Source organism: Hylobates moloch, unplaced genomic scaffold, assembly GCF_009828535.3.
Source record: "Hylobates moloch isolate HMO894 unplaced genomic scaffold, HMol_V3 SCAFFOLD_18, whole genome shotgun sequence".
Classification (NCBI taxonomy): Eukaryota; Metazoa; Chordata; class Mammalia; order Primates; family Hylobatidae; genus Hylobates; species Hylobates moloch.
This window is the reverse complement of record NW_026652293.1, coordinates 80246855-80268578: the sequence shown is the minus strand read 5'-3', so window position 1 is coordinate 80268578 and position 21724 is coordinate 80246855. Positions and strand designations below refer to the sequence as shown.

The 21724-nt window shown below is 38.1% G+C and overlaps 1 protein-coding gene across 1 annotated transcript; it reads right to left on the bottom strand.

Annotated features, from left to right (window-relative positions):
• Positions 1 to 5667: 5667 nt before the first annotated feature.
• Positions 5668 to 10756, bottom strand: LOC116457869 (olfactory receptor 2T1). Its single transcript, XM_032137353.2, has 2 exons — positions 10559 to 10756; positions 5668 to 7567 (listed from the first exon to the last, which is right to left on the bottom strand). Exon 2 carries the CDS (start codon positions 7532 to 7534, stop codon positions 6578 to 6580), a length of 957 nt encoding a protein of 318 aa, XP_031993244.2. The 5' UTR covers positions 7535 to 7567; positions 10559 to 10756; the 3' UTR covers positions 5668 to 6577.
• Positions 10757 to 21724: the final 10968 nt, after the last annotated feature.

Sequence of the window (21724 nt, the reverse complement as noted above, 5' to 3'; positions counted from 1 at the left end):
CCATTCAGTTGATTGGGGGGCTTAGGATTTTATTTTTAGATTTCAACAAGAAGCCATATTTGGAAGGATCATGTTCTGAGCCCTGACAGAGGAGTTTGAGATTTTTCACATCTGTCTATTAACTCATCATAGACTAAACTAGTTTATGAAGTTAAATAAAATAATGAGCTATTTCAAAACAAAATTTGACTCTAGTAGACAGTGTCTGCAGACTCAATTTCTCGGGCTTGATAAATGCTACTGCTTTCTGAAAGGCAAAACTCATCATGCGGTTATCATCTCTTGCTTAACTTGATACAATCAAAGCATAATATTCCTCAAAAACATAAAAAATAAATTAAAAGTATAGAAATGTCTTCACTCCATTTCAACAAATAGATCCACTATCAATATTGTTGCTCAGGCTTAAAACCTGGGCACTCTTCTTGATTCTATTTCCTTCAGACCTCATACTTGATCATCACCTGCTATTCACACCTTCAAGTGCATCCCAGTGATACTACTTCCTGTCACCTCTACTCCTAAAACTCTAACCCATGCTGAAAGTGTCTCTCTTTAGAATGCAGGAAAAGCTTCCTAACAGGTGTTTTTAGTTCATTCTTTATAAAGCAGCTAGAGTAGCATTCTCAGAATGTTATTTATAATCTGTCTTTTCTTTGTTTGTGACCTCTCAATGGTTTTTCTTTACAAATTAAGTCAAGTTCCAGCTTCTGTAGCACAGCATGAAAGGCCTTTTCTGATCTGGTCCCTACCCACGTTTTCAGACTTGCCTTCTTCACCCATTACTCATTCGGGATCTGCATCACTGTCAAGCCTTCTGAACACATCGTTGCCACTTCAGAACATTGGCACGTGTTATTCTTCCTACCTGGAGGGCTCTACACCTGGATCTTTCTATTCCTGTCTTTTTTTTTTCTCAAATACAGCCTCAGAAACCTTCTCGAATACCATATCTAGGGTAACCCTCCACCTACCTCCACTGTCCCATTATACTATTGTATTTACCACATTATTATGAGTTATATTTTAAATTTGTATCAGAGCATAATGTACACACAAAGAGGTATTCAATGTACCAAAAATTTAGACTTGATTGATTTTCTTAAATTGAACATTGGGCATACAATCAGCATTGACATCAATAAACAGAAATTCAAGAAGATGCTCATGCATCCTTCCAGCCACCAGCCCTCCAACAGTATAGGATAGTTTTGCTGGATCTGTGCTTCATATGAAGGTACTCTTTTGTAGCTTGCTTCATTAGTTCAACAGTATGTTTGTAAGTAGTATTAGAACATCTATTCTTATTTTATGAACATGTCACAATTTATCCATTTCACCATCAGTGGGCTTTTGATTGCTTCCGTATTTTATGTTACTATATGTATTTTGGTAACATTATGCATCCATGTTATCCATTTTGTGTCATTGTAACAGCATATCTGAAGCCGAGTAATTTAAATAAAAGAGATTTATTTAGCTCACATTTCTGCAGGATATACAAGAAAAATGGTGCCAGTATCTGCTCAGTTTCTGGTAAGGGCCATGTGCTTGATCAAAGCATGGGAAAGGTCACAGGGTAAAGCAGATATGTGTGAAGAGAGAGGCAAAAACCAGAGGAACATCTGGCTTTATAGCCACCCGCTCTCCTAGCAATTAATCTATTTTTGTAAGAACTAATCCAGTCTTGCCAGAGTGAGAACCCGCTCACTATCGCAAGAATGGCACAAAGCCATTCATGAGGGATATGACCCCATGACCCAAATATCTTCCACTAGGCCCCACCTCTCAACACCACCACATCAGGAATCAAATTTCAACATGTATGTTGGTAGAGACAAACCATATCCAAACCACAGCATTCTGCCTCTGACTCCAACAAAAATACAATCATTCCATCCCAATAGTCCCTAGAGTCTTGACTTGTCCCAGCACCAACTCAAAAGTTTAAAGTACAAAGTCTCATTTGAGATTGAAGTCAAGCTCTTTCCAACTATGAGCCTGTGAAAGCAAAGCAAGTTATTTACCTCCACATTACAATGGTGGGACAGACATTTGATAAACATTCTCATTCCAAAAAGGAGAATTTGACCAAAAGAGAGAAATGACAGACCCCATGCAAGTCTGAAACACAGCAGGGCACTCATTAAATCTTAAAGTTCAAGAAAAATCTTATTGGACTCCATGATCCTAGGCACACTGGTGTAAGGGGTGGGCTCCCAAGGCCGCAGGCACCTCCGCCCCTATGGAATTGCTGGGCATAGTCACATATCTGCTCTCACAAATTGGAGTTCTATGCCTGCCACTTCTCCAGGCTGAGACTGCATGCTGCTGGTGGCTGCAACATTCTGGGGCCCCACTCCCATCCTGCCCCCATGGTTCTGTTAACCATTGCACCAGTAGGGACTCTCTGTGGCAGCTCTGGGCTCACATTTCCAGTGGGAATTGCCTTAATAGAGGCTCTTGGCAGTGGCTCCACCCCTGCGGCAGTTTTCTGATTAGACTTTCAGGATTTCCAAGCTGTCCTGTGAAATCTGGGTAGCACATGTAATATCTCCATGGCTCTTTTATTTTTGGCACCTGCAGACTTCCCACGTGGAAGCCATGGCTTACCATTTGGGCTCTCTGGAGTAGCCAGAGACACATATGGGGCTTTCTGAGCCACTACTAGATGATGAAGCAGGGTCCTGATGCAACACAGGGCACCAGGCTCAGGATAGTCTTCCAAAATAACTCTGCCTTCTCAGGCCTTGGGACTGCAAAGGGAAGGATAGCATGGAAGAGCTTTGAAATGCCTTTGGGATTTTGTTCCCTTTGTTTTGACTATTAGCACCTGGCTCCTTTTCATCCACACTAATATCTTTAGCAAAGGGTCTCTTGGCTGTACCTCTGGTTTCCTCTCATGAAAACACTAATTCTTTACCACATAGCTGGGCTGCAAATTTTCCAAAAATTTACACTCTGCTTCCCCTTTTCCTGGCAGTTAACCTTATGCAGTTAGAAGTAGCTACATAGCAGCATGAGAGCTTTGATGCTCAGAAATTTCTTCCACCAGATATTCTAGTTCATTACTCTTAAATTCAGCCTCCCATAAAGTCCTAGTCCATGGACATCATGGACCCAAGTTCTTTGCAACTGTATAACCAGGTTGACCTTTGCTCCAGTTTCCAGATAAATACTCCTCATTTCCTTCTGAGAACTCATCACAATGGCCTTTACTTGTCTATGTTTCGAACAGCATTTTGGCCAGAACCACTTAAACAATTTCTAAAAAGTTGCAAACTTTCTCTTGTCTTTTTATTTTCTCCTGAGCCCTCTCTTTTCCTAAGCCCTCACAATAATTGTCCTTAATGCACCCTTCATGGTAATACAGTTTTGTTTTGTTTTGTTTTGAGACGGAGTCTCGCTCTGTCGCCCAGGCTGGAGTGCAGTGGCGCAGTCTCGGCTCACTGCAAGCTCCGCCTCCCGGGTTCACGCCATTCTCCTGCCTCAGCCTCTCCGAGTAGCTGGGACTACAGGCGCCCGCCACCACGCCTGGCTAATTTTTTGTATTTTTAGTAGAGACGGGGTTTCACCGTGGTCTCGATCTCCTGACCTCGTGATCTGCCCGCCTCGGCCTCCCAAAGTGCTGGGATTACAAGCGTGAGCCACCGTGCCCGGCCTGGTAATGCAGTTTTTTTTTAGCCCCCTCCTCCAAACTCTTCCAAATTCTGCCCATTACCCAATTCCAAGCCACTTCTATATTTTCATGTATCTTTATAGCAACACCCCACTCCCTGGTACCAATTTTCTGTCTTAGTCCATTTTATGTTGCTATAGAAGAATACCTGAGACTGAGTAATTTATTTAAAAAAAGAAGCTGCTTTTGACTATCATTCTGAAGGCTGAGAAGTATGAGAAACATGGGGCCAGCATCTGTTTGACTTCAGGTGAGGGTCGAAGGCTAGCTCAAAACATGGTGGAGAAGGTCAAAGGCGGAGCAAAACCTGAAGGATGTACTGGCTTTATAAAACCCACTCTCCCAGAAATGAATTAACTCCTCCAAGAGGTAGTTCAGACTTGCCTAAGTGAGGACTCGCTCACTAACACAAGAATAGCACCAAGCCATTCCTGAAGGGTCTGCCTCCATGACCCAAACATCTCCCATTAGGCCTGACTCCCAACAACACCATATTGGGGATAAAATTTCAACATAAGTTTTGGTGGGGGCAAATAAACCAAATTCAAACTATAATATATCTATTAAGAATTCACTCAAGAATGGACCTGCAGGGGTGCAGGATATGGATATGTTTAGCTTTAGTCACAGCTACCACAGACAACATGTTGGATATATGTGTTTTTTTGCTTGCTCACTTGTTGTATTTATTTTTGTTCATGGTCTTTTCCCCACTGTAATGCAAATTTCTCAAGTGCAATTGCTTTGTTTGTCTTGGTCACAGCTATAAAGCATGAATGAGTGAATGAGGAAGCTGTATCTGAAGAATATAATGTTCTATCAATCACATTTCTTGAAATTCTGCCATCTAGTCTACTAATTAAAATTATTATCCTACAGAATTTTCTTGCTTCCCTGAAACTCACTGTTCTTATATGTAAACTATGACTCATAACAAGTTCTGCTTCCTTTGTTATGAAGTTGTTAAAGGATGATGAACCTGGCAAGGCACATAAATTTTTAAGTTTTAGAGATTGATGAATGTTATTATGATTATGACCATGATGATGTTTGTATAATGATAGCCCCGCATGGTGAATTATAATTTTGATAAAGTCACCCTTCTGATGATGAGTGAACTCTTTATATAATTGGGATACTAACCATGTATTGGCACATGCTTTCTTTCCTCAATTCCTGGATCAATATGGAACATGAATATTAACTATGCCCTAATACTATTACATGGCTGATATATGCTTAACCTTGATGATCTCATGAGACATTTGAAAAGCATTTTACTGCCTTCCTAACCCATCCCCCTGTATGTTTCTCCAGTGTTTTAGAAACCCCCTTACCCCTCAGATATACAGTGTTCTCATGATGTCTTTTCTGGGCAATGTCCTTTGCTTTCATCCATTTAAGTTATCTGACAAATAGTTTTCACTAATGTGTTGCAAAAAAAAAGATAAATACTGTACTTTTACTGAAAGTAATAAGCACCTGATTGTAGTGAGTACAATACCTGTTTAAGAAGACTATGTTCAATGACTCTTTCTACCAGCTTGCAGATGGAAACACATTTTTGTGTTTATGGAACCCTCTTGTATTTATTTAGAATACATGTGAACATGGCAGGAGAAAGGGAAGGTATAAGAAAAAAGAAAAGAGAAGGAAAAGAGATCAAGAGGACATGTTTTTTACATTAGTTTTTTTTTTTCCCCCACCAAGTTGAACGCTCTTTGAGGAAAAAAACACATGAAACTGTGTTTCCTCTGCTTCCATACCACACAGCAATCAACATATAAGATGTATGGGACCAAATGAGTGGGGGATTTTTTGATACACACCAAGCAAACAATCATTTCTGCAGTGGACAACATTTGGGTGTCCTCCAAATCAATTCCATTCTGCCACTATCTACAGTCAAATGCTCTAGCCCAAGCTAAACTCCCATGATCATCTGCCACTATCTATCTGGAGATAGTGTCAGATCCCACAGGGTGAGGGCTCAGTCCCATAATACTGCCTTCCATTTCCAGTGCCAATTACAAGCCCCAAGTTGTCCTGTGCTTTTGACCAAGTGATTGTAAATTGGGGATCCCACAGCCCGTCCTTTGGTTCAGTTAGTTTGCTATAGAGCCTCACAGAATTCAAGGAAACACTTACCTATGTTTACCATTTATTATAAATGATATTACAAAGGATACATAGAAACAGCCAGATGAAAAGACACAGAGGGTGAGGTCTGGAAGAGCGTAAGAGCTTCTGCCTCTGTGGAGTTGGGGCATGCTACCCTCCAGGCACATAGGTGGGTTCTTATCACCCTCCTGTTCAGCTTCATGAGTTCAGCTATCCAGAAGTTTTCTGTCCTCTACTTTTGGCCCTTATATGGAAACTTTATTGAATAGTCATGATTGAAGCATGGACAATCGCATAGAAATAAGACTGAACAAAGAGTATGACCTAATGTTGATAGACTGAGTGGGGACACACATGAAGGCCTGTCTGATCAGATTCTTCTTGGCCTCTCTGTATAGCATTCCCTCCTCCAGGGTATGAGAGAGGGCCTCTTTTGAAACAGAGGTCTTATGACCTGCAATCAGACAAGGTAGTCAGACAATTTCTCTGTGACCAAAAGTGGGGAAAGATTGGATTATATTTTTAGTTTCTAATGCTTTCTTTGGGGAGTAAAAGAAGCAGGTGAAAAGAGGGAAGGCGAAGATCACAGAGAGAGATTCGGTTTTCTGAGGCCTAAAGCACTAACATAACTACGGAGTTATGAACCAGAAACCCTAGACAAAAACCAGTATTGTAATCATATCACTCCCTCCCTTTTTGCTTCATCTTTCAATGAAAGCACAGCCACAGTGACCACAGAGTCTCCCATTTACCATATGCATGGGAAGGAGTCGCCTGTCAAAAGGCACCTCCTGACACCCTTTGAGGACCCTTGAACCTCCCCAAGGCCCTCTTCAGAGCTCCAGTCACATCCTTGTTTCTAAGGCTGTAGATGAGGGGGTTCAACATGGGGGTGAGAATGGTGTAAAACACAGAGAGGACTTTGTCCTGGGCTGGTGTGTGGTAAGAGTGTGGCAGCATGTAGGTGTACATGGCAGCCCCATAGAACAAGGACACCACAGTCATATGGGATGAACAAGTGGCAAATGCCTTCTTCCTGCCCTCCACTGAGCTCATGCGCTGAACTGTGGTCAGGATTCGGGCATAGGAAGCAAGGACTACAGAGAAAGGAATCAGCAGCATCAAAACACAGCACACATACATCACTGTCTCGTAGAGGGCTGTGTCTGCACATGCCAACTTCAGGACTGCCGGCGCCTCACAGAAGAAGTGGTTAATCTCCCGGGAATTGCAGAAGGGAAAGCTCATGGTGATGGGGGTTAGGAGGAAGCCATCCAAAGAGCCCCCAAACCAGGAACCTGCTATAATCATCCAACAGACCCGGCGGCTCATGAGGACAGGGTATCTCAGAGGGTTGCAGATGGCCACATAGCGGTCATAGGCCATGAGGCCCAGCAGGAAGAATTCAGCTCCCACAAGGGTAAGGTAAAGGAAGTGTTGAGCTGTGCACCCCACAAAGGAAATGGTCCTTTGATCCAGCAGGTAATCAACCAGCATCTTAGGCACAATGGTGGAAATGTACATCATGTCAATTAAGGAAAGGTGGCTGAGGAGGAAGTACATGGGTGTATGAAGGCGCAAATCTGTTTGGATCAGGAAGATCATAACCCCATTGGCCATCAGTGCGGTGAAAAAGATGATAGAGATGATGGCAAAAAGAAGACCTGAGGTTTCCTTTCTGTTGAACAGCCCCATGAAAGTGAAGTCTGTAGAGGATGTGTTGTACGCTTCCATTGATCCTACAGTTGTGCCAATATAAGATAATATCTTCCAAATAAGATGATAGCATTCCCAGGGCAGTAAAATAACAACATATGAATTAATTGTTAGGCAGCAAACTTTTAAAAGTGGGAAGAAAACATTTAAAAAATAGTATTCTTGGCACATTGAGACTGATATCTAGCATTTAATCTATTCCAGAAGGTTTTTAAATAAAATTGGTCATTATTAATCAATAATTGCTTAAATACATTGGAGAAGATGATGTCAGCAGATGACACTGTATTACAATGATATACATAACAATGCTTAAGGTTGCACACCATGCTACACAGCAGTTAAACATACCATGGTCTGGTATGTGTGTGTGTGTGTGTGTGTGTATTGCCTTAGATGCATTTAAATTTGTATTATTATTTAATGTGTCTTTCTATGGTCGGCATCACCACTACTTTCAAAACATCTTTGGTGCTGGCTGTGAGTAGCTCATGTCTTCCATTTAGCTACAAATATGGGTTATCTACCATTTGGATCACAAGTCACTGTCTACATCACGAGAGTATACTTGGTGTCAGTTTATCCATGTCCCAGACAAATTGTAAGGGATGAAATAAAAAGGGCAACAGAAACTCAATGGAAACTGCTCTTGCAAATTTAGACATAAAAATTATTCTCAATACAAGAGGCGTTCAGTGTTATAGAACTTTATTTTCCATTTTAAGATGATGAGGAGTTAGCATTAGGATTATGATGAGCATGACCATTAGAAATCAGTATTAGCAATTAATATTCGGAGGAAATACCGCAGGGATGTAAACATTGAGCTATAATTCACTGATTATTTTTGGAAATTAGAATTGTTCATAGTTCTTGATAATTAAGAAAAACTGAGTGTGTTTTATACAATTTCAGGTTACAATAAAGAAACAAATATCCACAACAAACTTCATGAAAGTAAAGGATGATTTTTCACGTGTTTTAAGACTAAATGTATTCCAAGAAAGACATTTTACCAACATATTTGGGAGTAAAATTGATCAAACTAGTCTAATGCTCCTCTAAATATTCTAAAAATATTAGCATTTGAGTCAATTGCCCAGAAAAAGAAGTTGCTATTGAGAATAATGATGATGACATCGTGGAGTTTATTTTGCAAAGCGTCATGCTAAGAAGAGCTTTGTAACAATTGACTCCCTGGTCTTCACAATAAAACTAACAAGTGAGGAGCTATAAAAGCCCCTTTCACCAATGACAGCATTGAGGGTAACGTGTTGGTGGTCACGGGGTCTGTTAGTGTGAGGAGGGTTTGGACTAGATAGTATCAATTCATTATATGTTCATACACATGGCATTGTGTATATAGGAAACTTTATATGGGAATAGCAGCTAGACATTTACTGTAATTAGCAAATAAAATGTACCAACCATGTGAACCTGCTAAATTGTTAACAATGTGTAATAATTAATGTGACTACTGAAAACTAGTCATACTTGAGAGTAGATCACATAAATTATTATAATCAGGATTGCTGTTTTATGGATATAAACTGTGTACAGATACACACATATATAAAAATGTACACATATCTACATATGTATATTATATATAAATATAATGTATATTTTGCCAATTCAGAATCTTTGCTGTCAGGTTTTATACATTTTTCTGATACTATGTACAATGTCATCATTATTTACAACCTCCCTCATTTTGCTTTTACTTTTTTTAGGTTTCATTAAAGGAACCTATTAAAATATATTTCTAAAGGGAAACTCCTCTCCAGTTTATGTCTCAGACTAAATATTAGCAGTATTTCAGCTACTTCCACACTTCCTGCATTTTGGATTTGACTTTTATCATGCGATAAGACACCAGAAACAGAGGGAAAATCGTGCTGCTTCACAAAGTCCAACAGCAGCCTCTGCTCTCTATTCACACTTACTCCCATTGTATACACACACACGTATATGTAATAGCGGCCTCTGCTGTCTGTTCACACTCCCATTTTATACACACACACGTATATGTAATAGCGGCCTCTGCTGTCTGTTCACACTCCCATTTTATACACACACACTCACACGTATATGTAATAGCACAGGGACGTACATATTGAGCTATAACTCACTGATTATTTTTGGAAATTGGAATTTTTCCATAGTTTTGGTAATTAAGAAAAACTGAGTGACTGTTTTATACAATTTCAGGTTACAATAAAATCCGCAACAAACTTCAAGAACATAAAGGATGATCTTTTATCCATTGTATATATAAGTATATACATTCAGAATCTCCTCCCGTAGATTTACATACGTATTTAGATTTACATATGTAACTCTTCTGTGGTTCTAGCTTTTTCTATAGCCAGCTAGCCCTGTAAACCTAGCAATACAAAGGGAAATTCTAAAGTCGACTCCATTTTGCAGCCAACTGGCCTTACTTTTCCTATCTGCATACAAAAGGTCTAATTTATCAGAGAACAAGCCCTCCTGAAAGTAAATTATGATTTTAAGTAAAATGTTCTGTTAAATTTATTATCTGCTCTCTCACTAGAGTGAGCACAATAAGTAACTATACTTGTTGAATTTCTCCTGGGCATAGATGGTACAGCTTTGCTAAGGTTTAGTACACATAAAAATAATCAGAAAATGTTTGGAATGATTCTGTGACTTTATATAGGCATTTGTTTCTGACATGATGAAGGCAACATATAGTGAAACAAAATTTAGAATTAAATGAATTGAGTTCTTCCTCTGGTCATGACATTAATTAATTCTGTGACCTTGGATTCTCTTCCTTAACACCCTGAGCCTCAGTATCTGCTTATATTAATTGAGATAATGAAACATTCAGGGTTACTTTAAGAATCAAATAAGGAATTTATAGTTACAGGTACAAATATTTTATACAATACAAAGTAAAATGTAAGATATCTGCAAATTATTTCAAAACTATTAGTAAATGGGTGCGAATTCTCAATCTCTCATTTCAGCAATCTACATATTCAACTAAAATCTATGAATTTAAATTGCAAATACCTCCTGATCTTCAGAAAAGGTCTGTAAACCCAGGTGCTCCCAGTGAAGTTACATCAGCAGTTAAAGTCTATCTTTTCCCCCAAATATCCTTGGACTTGAAAGGATTGTTACTTAGTAGAAATTCTCAGAAAAATGTGTGCATTTCAATTAAGCTTGCAGAAAATCTAAATGCCTTTGAAGAGCAGAAGTATACTTGGCCTGCAAATTTTGAGAAAATTATTTTTAAAAAGTTAATGGATAAAATAGACATAATTTTATTGGATAAAATTGTCTTTTAGGCTTAATTAAACTATTTTTTATTGCATTATACCATACACCAAGAGATAAATCAATGCATTTATATTATCCTGACATTTGTAAATATTTTCTACTGTTTTATAAGGGGTACATGTTGGTTGAGTGGGGATGGCCGCAAATATTTTCCCCCCACATCACTACAGTCTGAAGGTAGGACACAATGCTTGCCCAGGACTGTCATCATCACCAAGTCCATCCTTTAAATCAAGTGACAAGATAATTCCTAAGTTGCAAGTTGCAGCTTTTGCCTGCTTCACTGGTGAAGCTTCCGCCAAAGAAAAGAGCAAGCTCCATGCTCCCTCCATGCAGCAGCCTTGTTGTTAGGAAGCTCTGTGTTAGCTTAGATTAAAGCTGCTTCATGCAGTTTTCTTCCTTTTCCTCTGAATCTGCTTGGAACCAGATTTCTCTCTTTGCAGTATTCAACATTTCGTAATGTGAATATGACTACAAGGGTTTCTTCCCTCCTTCTCTATACCAGTCATACTTCTCCAGTTATTTTATGCATTCATGTATGAATTTTTTTCCAAAGTGTCAACTTCCAGGTATTTACCAGGGAAAGCTTTTGCAATGTCTATTTTAGAAGATAATACCTCAATTTCAACAGATGACTCTAGGTGCGGTTTTTCCTGTACAGAATACACTGGCAACACTACTTTTCCGTTGTTAGCCCAGACACATTGAGGCATTATATACACATTCAAACTTACAGTTATCTTTTCACATGAGAAGTTCTCAAGACAGGTCAATACAGTGTTGTGCAATTTTTGAGACTAAATACAAAAATATATGTTCCTAATTTTTCTCTGTGTTCCTAAATTCTGTTTAGTATCTCAAAAAGTTGGAATCATTAAGAATGAACTCATATTGAAATAATAATCATACAATTATTAGATAATAAAGCACTGATGTACTCTTGACAATTTTAGAGTAACTTAGAACCACATTCTTCAACCAACACACACCTCCTACAAGACCCGTAAAGAGACTACACACTAGAATAAACCCCTCAACTAGAGAGACCTGTTATTGTGATGAGAGTTTATTTTATGCCTTGGTGTGGTGGACACTAAAAAAATGCCTGTGAATCATTGGCAAAGTGGATCTGAGAAATCCAGGTGTTGTGCACATTCTTTGAAATCATTGTGGAAAAAAGGATTTTTAAAATGCTTGCACATTTGACAGTCAGGCAACGAGTCTATGTTGGAAATTAGAATGCCTGTAGGAGTCTGCCTTACATCAGCTCTGTGTCTTTAATGCAAGCATCTTCAACTCTCCAGTCATCAGTGATCTTATCTGTAAAATGAGGGGAAGGAGACAAAGACAATGCACCACTCAGCGATTCAGGAAGGCTGGTTCACAGTCTGTACTTCAGAAACTAGGAGTTAAGTACAGGTTTTTCCTTTAGATCTTCTGTGCCTTTCAAACAGTATTGTCCTTATCCTATCTAACTCATAAGACTAAGGTTTGCTTAAATAATTTTTTAAAAAACAAGCAGCAAACATTTAAGAAAAGATTCTTTGCACTGTTACACTCGATAGCATCCTTACACCTGAGATTTACAATACTCACTCCATGTAATTCCCACAGATAATCAAACAGGCCATCTTTTCCTCAGTGCACTTGCATTTGGCATGGAGGGAATGGGACAGTCATTACTCATCATACTTGTACCTGAGATTTCCAGCCCAGGAGTTGCAGACAAGTCTGCCTCAACTTTCTCAGATCCAGTTTACATAAATCTTGTTTATGTCATATAAAGAATGTAAATTCAGTCAGATCACAATGAAATGTTCTGGAAACCCAGTCATTTGCATATGCACCAAATATTTAAAGTGCTACTATGAGGAGGAGTCTAGGTGCTCATCAGCATTTGACTTCTTACCTGTGAAATTCCTGCATAATTCCAAAAGACCTGGATTTTCATAAAGGAATAGGAAGAGTGGAACAAACAGAGTGAGTCTAAGTATGATCCATTTTAATTGCCTAATTTTACTCAGGGATGTTGCTCATTTAGACAAAACCTTAACTATTAAATCCAATTATTTAATTTTCAAAGAGCTTCATAAAGTAATGTATTTCTCTGTTCTATATGATCTCACATTTCTCATATCTCCTCTCATCCATGCAATCTGAATGCCACCCACTCAAAACAGCATGTGACACACATCACTAAGTAGATATCAAGGAATAGAATAGACATACTTTTCATAAAAATTATCCAAATATCTAATTTTATTCCAAACTGTATTCCAACAAAAATGATTATCTATCACTTACAGAGAGCTGAATCTGTCAGGAGAGCCATTCAGAGTAGTAGATAGAGAAGGTTATGTATAATTTAGTAAATCAAAAACTTACTGGCAAACTACAAGAACTTTATGTAACTAAACAAGCGATGGAGAACTAAGACTTTTTAGAAGGTTGAAGGTGATATTTTGCTAGAAGGAAAAATGATTAGATTTAGTAGACTTAAATTCTCATCTAGCTTATACCAAGAAGAAAACACACAAAGCAATTCATAGTCATTGGCATCCACAACAGGAAATCCTTCAACATCTAGGCCATCTGGATGCCAAAGTGCTGTCAGCATGTAACCCTGAAGATCCAGTATGCATAGATTTCTAATTTGGATTTATGAACTTGGCATGACTGAAGGTATCCTTAGCAACTGGTGATGGAGTTAGGACAAAGAGAGACATGCGACAAGTTTGTTAGGAGCTATTTTTGTAATATAACTCTGCAGAAGGAAGTATTATTAAGCCAAACAAATAAATGCCACCTTAGAAATCCTTGAAATAATTTGCATTGCCAGGACAATTTGCATAAATTCTCCAGCCTTCTAGAAACATGTAATAATGTCTATTTCTTATCTTTACAGGAAGATATTTAGCAACTAAACAGGTCAGAAAAACTAAAAATGCAGGAAGAAAGCAGCAGACCAGTAAAGAATGCCGAATTATTCTGGGTGTTCTGCTTCTGAGGTCCCTGGAGCGACGACGGCGCGTCCAGATTGAAAAGAGGCATGAGTTTAAATAGTTTTCTTTGAGGGACATGGAATGAGGTGCTCTGGGAAAGAGCAAGTTTCTTCGTTTTGCATCTCAGGAGACTTTAATGAGACGGACTTATTACAGCTAATGAGAAGTGTATTGATGGGGTGGAAATCCGTGAACATTTCAGTGACATGGGCTTTGAGAACGTGTTTCTACTCCTGTGCTTCAAAGTGTAAAACTGATTTCCTGAGTGTTTCATCAGAAAGTTCTGCCAGCAGCTCTTCCTCACAGAGAAATGTGGGAACAAATGTGGAAAGCCATTAAAAAGATAAAAAGTAGCTTTATTTCTATTATATTTTAGTAACATAACATCTGTTATGTTTATTGGTAGTTTAATAATTATTATTTTATTTGAGCATAAAGGTAATGCATACCCATCGGGAAACACATAATACCAGAGAGGGTTATCGAAAACATATCATATAGATGATTATCCTTACAAAATTGCACTTATACTGTACGTGTTTGTATGTATGTTCGTGGGTATGTGTGTGTGTATGTACCAGTAAACTATAAGAGCTTTCTGTAACTAAACAAGAGGTAGAGAAGCAACAGAGAGACACATGCAGAAACTTAAACACTATAAATATATATGGCATTTACACCACAACATATATGTGTGTGCATGAGTGTCTGTGGGTTCACATGTAATTTCACAATTTGCATTGTTCACAAAATACAACATACAAAGTACCCCAATGTGAAATATTCTCCCAAACATAGCATGCAATATCCACAAAGTATTATACTTTATGGATATGCTCAATATTATTTAATTAATGCTCCATTATTATAACATACATACAGGTTTAATTTGGGGGACTAAAAAATAATGTGCTGATTAAATCCTTATATCTAATTGCAGTATAGATTTTGGAAGGTTTCTTCATTAAATTTTCCTCAGTCAATATTATTTGATTCATTTGTGTGAATATTTTTAATGTTTTGATTTCATTAAGTTGCACCTCAAAAATATTATCAATTTATTTTTTATATTATCAATTCATATCTATATATCAATCCTTTCATCTATCTATAAATAAATAAACACAAACACACACATATCTGGAAATTCTGATATAAAAGGACTAGATTTAATGTTTTCTATTGTTTTTCCTAGAAAGGCTGATTAATTTTTTTAACTTCAATTTTTTTTTTTTTTTTTTTTTTTTTGAGACAAGAGTCTCACTCTGTCTTGCCCAGGCTGGAGTGCAGTGGCACGATCTTGGCTCACTGCAGCCTCCACCTCCAGGGTTCAAGTGATTCTCCTGTCTCAGCCTCCCGAGTAGCTGGGATACAGGCATACACCACCACGCCTGGCTAATTTTGTGTTTTTATAGTGATGGGGTTTCACCATGTTGGACAGGCTGGCCTCGAGCTCCTGACCTCAGGTGATCCGTATGCCTTGACCTCCCAAGGTGCGGGAATTACAGGCATGCACCACTGCACCTGGCCAACTTTTATATTTTTACTATTCATTTATTTAACTTCTTTAAAAAAATCATTTATTTATTCATTCCACTTTATTTGAGATTCATGGCATACATGTGCCTGAGCATATTGTGTAATGCTGAGGTTTAGATTATAAATGATCTCATCACTCAAGTAGTGAGCATGGAACCCAATAGTTTTTCAACACCTACCCCCCTCCCTTCCTCCCACCTCTAGGATATAACAGTTGCCATCTTTGTGGCCAGGTGTTCAATGTTTAGCTCCCATTTATGAGTAAGAACATCCAGTATTTGGCTTTCTGTTCCTGTGTTAATTCATGTAGGATTATGGCCTCCGGCTCTATCCATATTGCTGCAAAGGACAGGATTTCATACTTTTTTCATAGTATTTCATGGTGTATATGTGCCACATTTTCGTTTTTCTAATGTAAAACTAATTTACATTCCCACCAACAGTGTATAAACATCACCTTTTCTCCACAACCTCAGCAGCATCTGTTGTTTTTGGCTTTTTAATAATGGCCATTTTGACTGATGTGAGATGGTATCTCATTGTGATTTGATTTGCATTTCTCTGATGGTTAGTGACGTTGAACATTGTTTCATGTTTGTGGCCAATTATATGTGTTATCTTGAGAAGTGTTTTTTCACGGTATTGGCCACTTCTTAATTGCGGTGTTTGTTTTTCCTTGTTGAATTATTTAAGTTCCTTATAGATTGCAGATCTTAGACTATTTTGGGATACATAGTTTGTGAATATTTTATCCCTTTCTTTTTGGATTAAATGAATTTTTAAAATCATACTTTAAGTTCTGGGATACATGTGCAGAATGTGCAGGTTTGTTACATAAGTATACATATGCCATGGTGGTTTGCTGCACCCATCAACCCGTCATCTACATTAAGTATTTCTCCTAATGCTGTCCCTCCCCTTGCCCCCCACACTTCAACAGGCCCCAGTGTGTGATGTTCCCCTCCCTGTGGCCATATGTTCTCATTGTTCAACTTCCACTTATGAGTGATAACATGTGGCATTTGGTTTTCTGTTCCTGTGTTAGTGTGCTGAGAATGATGGTTTCCAACTTCATCCATGTCCCTGCAAAGGACATTGACTCATTTTTTTAAATGGCTGCATAGTATTCCATGGCGTATATCTGCCACATTTTCTTTATCTAGTCTAACACTGACAGGCATTTGGGTTGGTTCCAAGTCTTTGCTATTGTGAATAGTGCTGCAATAAACATATGTGTGCATGTGTCCTTATAGTAGAATGATTTATAATCCTTTGGGTATATACCCAGTAATGGGATGGCTGGGTCAAATGGTATTTCTCGTCCTGGATCCTTGAGGAATTGCCACAGTGTCTTCCACAATGGTTGAACTAATTTACATTCCCACCAATAGTGTAAAAGTGTTCCTATTTCTCCACATCCTCTCCAGCATCTGTTGTTTCCTGACTTTTTGATGATTACCATTCTAACTGGTGTGAGATGGTATCTCACAGTGGTTTTGATTTGCATTTCTCGAATGACCAGTGGTGATGAGCATTTTATTATATGTTTGTTGGCCATATAAATGTCTTCTTTTGAAAAGTGTCTGTTCATATCCTTTGCCCACTTTCTGATGAGGTTGTTTGTTTTTCTCTTGTAAATTTGTTTAAGTTCCTTGTAGATTCTGGATATTAGCCCTTTGTCAGATGGATAGATTGCAAAAATTTTCTCCCATTCTATAGGTTGCCTGTTCACTCTCAGGATAGTTTCTTTTGCTGTGCAGAAGCTCTTTAATTTAATTAGATCCCATTTGTCAATTTTTGCTTTTGTTGCAATTGGTTTTGGTGTTTTAGTCATGAAGTATTTGCCATGCCTATGTACTAAATGGTATTGCCTAGGTTTTCTTCTAAGGTTTTTATGGTTTTAGGTCTCACATTTAAATCTGTAATTCATCTTGAGTTAATTTTTGTATAAGGTGTAAGGAAGGGTTCCAGTTTCAATTTTCTGCCTATGGCTAGCCAGTTTTCCTAACACCATTTATTAAATAGGGAATCCTTTCTCTATTGCTTGTTTTTGTCAGATTTGTCAAAGATTAGATGGTTGAGCAACCCCAAGACACGTAATTGTCAGATTCTCCAAGGTTGAAATGAAGGAAAAAATGTTAAGGGCAGCCAGAGAGAAAGATCAGGTTACCCACAAAAGGAAGCCCATCAGACTAGGAGTGGATCTCTCTGCAGAAACTCTACAAGCCAGAAGAGAGTGGGGGTCAATATTCAACATTCTTAAAGAAAAAAATTTTCAACCCAGAATTTCATATCCAGCCAAACTAAGCTTCATATGTGAAGGAGAAATAAAATCCTTTACAGACAAGCAAATGCTGAGAGATTTTGTCGCCACCAGGCCTGCCTTACAAGAGCTCCTGAAGGAGGCACTAAATATGGAAAGGAAAAACCAGTACCAGCCACTGCCCAAACAAACCAAAATGTAAAGGCCATTGACACTATGAGGAAACTGCATCAACTAATGGGCAAAATAACTAGCTAGCATCATATTGACAGGATCAAATTCACACATAACAATATTAACCTTAAATGCAAATGGGCTAAATGCCCCAATTAAAAGGCACAGACTGGCAAATTGGATAGTCAAGACCCATCGGTGTGCTGTATTCAGGAGACCCATCTCATGTGCAAAGACATACATAGGCTCAAAATAAAGGGATTGAGGAAGATTTACCAAGCAAATGGGAAGCAAAAAGAAACAAAAAAATGTAGGGGTTACAATCCTAGTCTCTGATAAAACAGACTTCAAACCAACAAAGATCAAAAAAGACACAGAAGGGCATTACATAATGGTAAAGGGATCAATGCAATAAGAAGAGCTAACTATCCTAAATATATATGCACCCAATACAGGAGCACTCCGATTCATAAAGCAAGTTCTTAGAGACCTACAAAGAGACTTAAACTCCCATACAATAATAGTGGGGGACTTTAACACCCCACTGTCAATATTAGACAAATCAATGAGATAGAAAATTAACAAGGATATTCAGGACTTGAACTTAGCTCTGGGCCAAGCAGACCTAATAGACATTTACAGAACTCTCCACCCCAAATCAACAGAATATACATGCTTCTCAGCACCACATAACACATATTCTAAAATCAACCACATAATTGGAAGTAAAACACTCCTCAGCAAATGCAAAAGAATGAAAATCATAACAAACAGTCTTTCGGGCCACAGTGCAATCAAATTAGAACTCAGGATTATGAAACTCACTCAAAACCGCACAACTACATGGAAACTGAACAACCTGCTTCTGAATGACCACTGGGTAAATAACGAAATTAAGGCAGAAATGAGTAAGTTATTTGAAACCAATGAGAACAAAGACACAACGTAACAGAATCTCTGGAACACAGCTAAAGAAGTGTTTAGAGGTAAATTTATAGCACTAAATGCCCACAGGAGAAAGCAGGAAAAATATAAAATTGACACCCTAACACCACAATTAAAAGAACTAGAGAAGCAGGAGCAAAGAACTTCAAAAGCTAGCAGAAGACAAGAAATAACTAAGATCAGAGCAGAACTGAAGGAGATAGGGACACAAAAAACCCTTCAAAAATTCAGTGAATCCAGGAGCTGGTTTTTTGAAAAGATTAACAGAATAGATAGAATGCTAGGCAGACTAATAAAGAAGAAAAGAGAGAGGAATCAAATAGACACCATAAAATATGATAAAGGGGATATCACCACTGATCTCACAGAAGTACAAACTACCATCAGAGAATACTATAAACACCTCTATGCAAACAAACTAGAAAATCTATTTTATCCCTTTCTGTAGGTTGTTTGCTTACTCAGTTGATAGTTTCTTTGGCTGTGCAAAAGCTCCTTAGTTTAATTAGGTCCGTCTTGTCAATTTTTGTTTTGGTTGCAATTGCTTTGGAGGATTTAGTCATAAATTATTTCCCATGGCCAATGTTCAGAATGGGGTTTTTTAGGCTTCCTTCTAGGCTTCTTAGTTTGAGTTATTACATTTAAATCTTTATTTCATCTTGATTTAATTTTTGTATATAGTGAAAGGCAGGGGTCCACTTGCATTCTTCTGCATATGGCTATCCAGCTATTACAGCACCATTTATTAGGTAGGGAGTCCTTTCCCCATTGCTTGCTTTTGTCAACTTTGTCAAAGATAAACAGGGTGTAGGTCTGTGGCTTTATTTCTTTGTTCTCTATTTGGTTCCATTTGGTCTATGTGTCTGTTTTTATACCAGTACCATCTGCTTTGGTTACTGGAACATTATATTATAGTTTGAAGCCAGGTATTGTGATATCTTTAGCATTATTCTTTTTGCTTAGGGTTACTTTGACTTTTTGGTCTCTTTTTCGGTTTCATCTTAATTTTAGAATAGTTGTCCCTAATTCTGTGAAAAATAAAGTCTGTAGTTTTTTATGAATAACATTAAATCTGTAAATTTCTTTGGGCCACTTTAATGAGATTAATTCTTCCAACCAGTGAGCATGGAATGTTTATCTGTTCGTTTGAGTCTTATTTACTTTCCTTCAGCAGTGTTTTGTGGTTCTCCTAGTAGAGATCTTTCACCTCTGTGGCTAATTGTATTCGTAGATATTTTATTTTTGTGGCTGTTGTAAGTGGAATTGAGTTCTTGATTTGGCTCTCAGCTTGAATGTTATCGGTGTTTAGAAACGTTACTGAATTTTGCACATTAATTTTGTATCCTAAGTCTTTACTTGAAGTTGTTTCTCAGTTCCAGGAATCTTTTGGCAAAGTCTTTTGGTTTTTTGGGGGTATTGAATCATATTATCAGCAAATAGACACAGTTTGCCTCTTCTTTTCCTTATTTAGATGCTTTTTATTTCTTCTTGCCGTGTGACTGCTATGCTATAAACCATTAGATGGCACTTATGGGTAAGAGCTGACTGCAGCCAATGTGGCACCCCATGCCCTAGAACTCATCCCGAGGAACCCACCTATGTCCATCCTTGCTAATTAGTTTTCATCACTCTTCCCACAGAGCCTACATGTGACCTCAGAAGAATCCTCAGCACAGCAATCCAAAAACCCAGCAGTGATCTCTGTAACTAGCATGTACCAAAAACTCATCAGTTTGACAAAACTACCTTGAATTCTTCTCCCGCATTAATAATTCTCCACATTTCATTTGAGCATCATTGTGAACGCCTGATGCTTGTCAAGCTGAATATCTCTGGATAGGTACTAGAAGGCGCCAGACTCCTGTTGCTCTATGGTCCCCAATCATTCCACCTACAGTCCTTCCCATGCACAGTCCTGCATTTTTTAATGTAAAACCATTGACTTCTTGAGAAAATCAATTCATAACAAAAATCACTCTATGTGCTACACGATACCTACATATTTCTAAAGTCTAGTAATAAAATGACATATATTTGTGACATTATGAATTTCAGAATAGTGACAAAAACCTTTAGAAATGTTGCTCGCCTTCTTCCTCAAGTTTCCAAAAGGGTTGTGCATGACTTGATTGTTGCCATGTTAATTTTGTTCTGAGGGAATCAACAACCATATCTAGAAGAGTAGCCCCTATTCACTTAAGTAGAAACTCAGGCTAAGGCAACAGAGTCATCCAAATGGTAGATCGAGTTACTGGGAGAGCTAAAAGACAAATCGATCTCTCTTCTAGCCGTTACTAATTCTTCTTTGAGCACAAATTATGCATTTTTCTAGCTGGTTTCAACCAGCAGAAGCACAAGTTTCTAAGAGGTTTCCCGCAGAGTCAGGCTGAGTTTTGAACTGATTTTCCTGCAGGGATGGCCAAATGGCCCACAAGTGGCTTCACATTCCATCAAAGGCTGAATATCTGAACTCGAGATGAAATTCCCAATGATGGGTCATGAATAATCAAATTCTTTTAAAAAAATTCACTCACTCTAAAAAGGTCTTCTCCTGCAGCAGCATCCCTCTTTTAATAGGTTTTGTTTTTCTGGTGTAAGGTAATATAGACATTTTCCCCCCTCTTCCATATACAGATGATGCATTTCCAGTATTTTCTTATATATGCGGAACGGGGAAGGAATGCTAACTTGGAATGAGGGGCTTCTACCATATGCCCCAAGCATAAAACTAATTAATATTTGGCCCATGTTCTTCTAACTTTCAAGGAAATATTAGCCTCACTGCTCCCGTGTCTTCAAAACAACATATAACCAAACTCCCAAAACAAGACCAATTAGATTAACAAACTTTTATTATTTCATCCCCAACCCCCATCCTAACTTCTACAAACACCACAATTCTTTGATGAGAACTCCTAATGATTTATTGACTGAAATCCAGTCAAGAAATATAGTATCAGAGAGTTATATAAT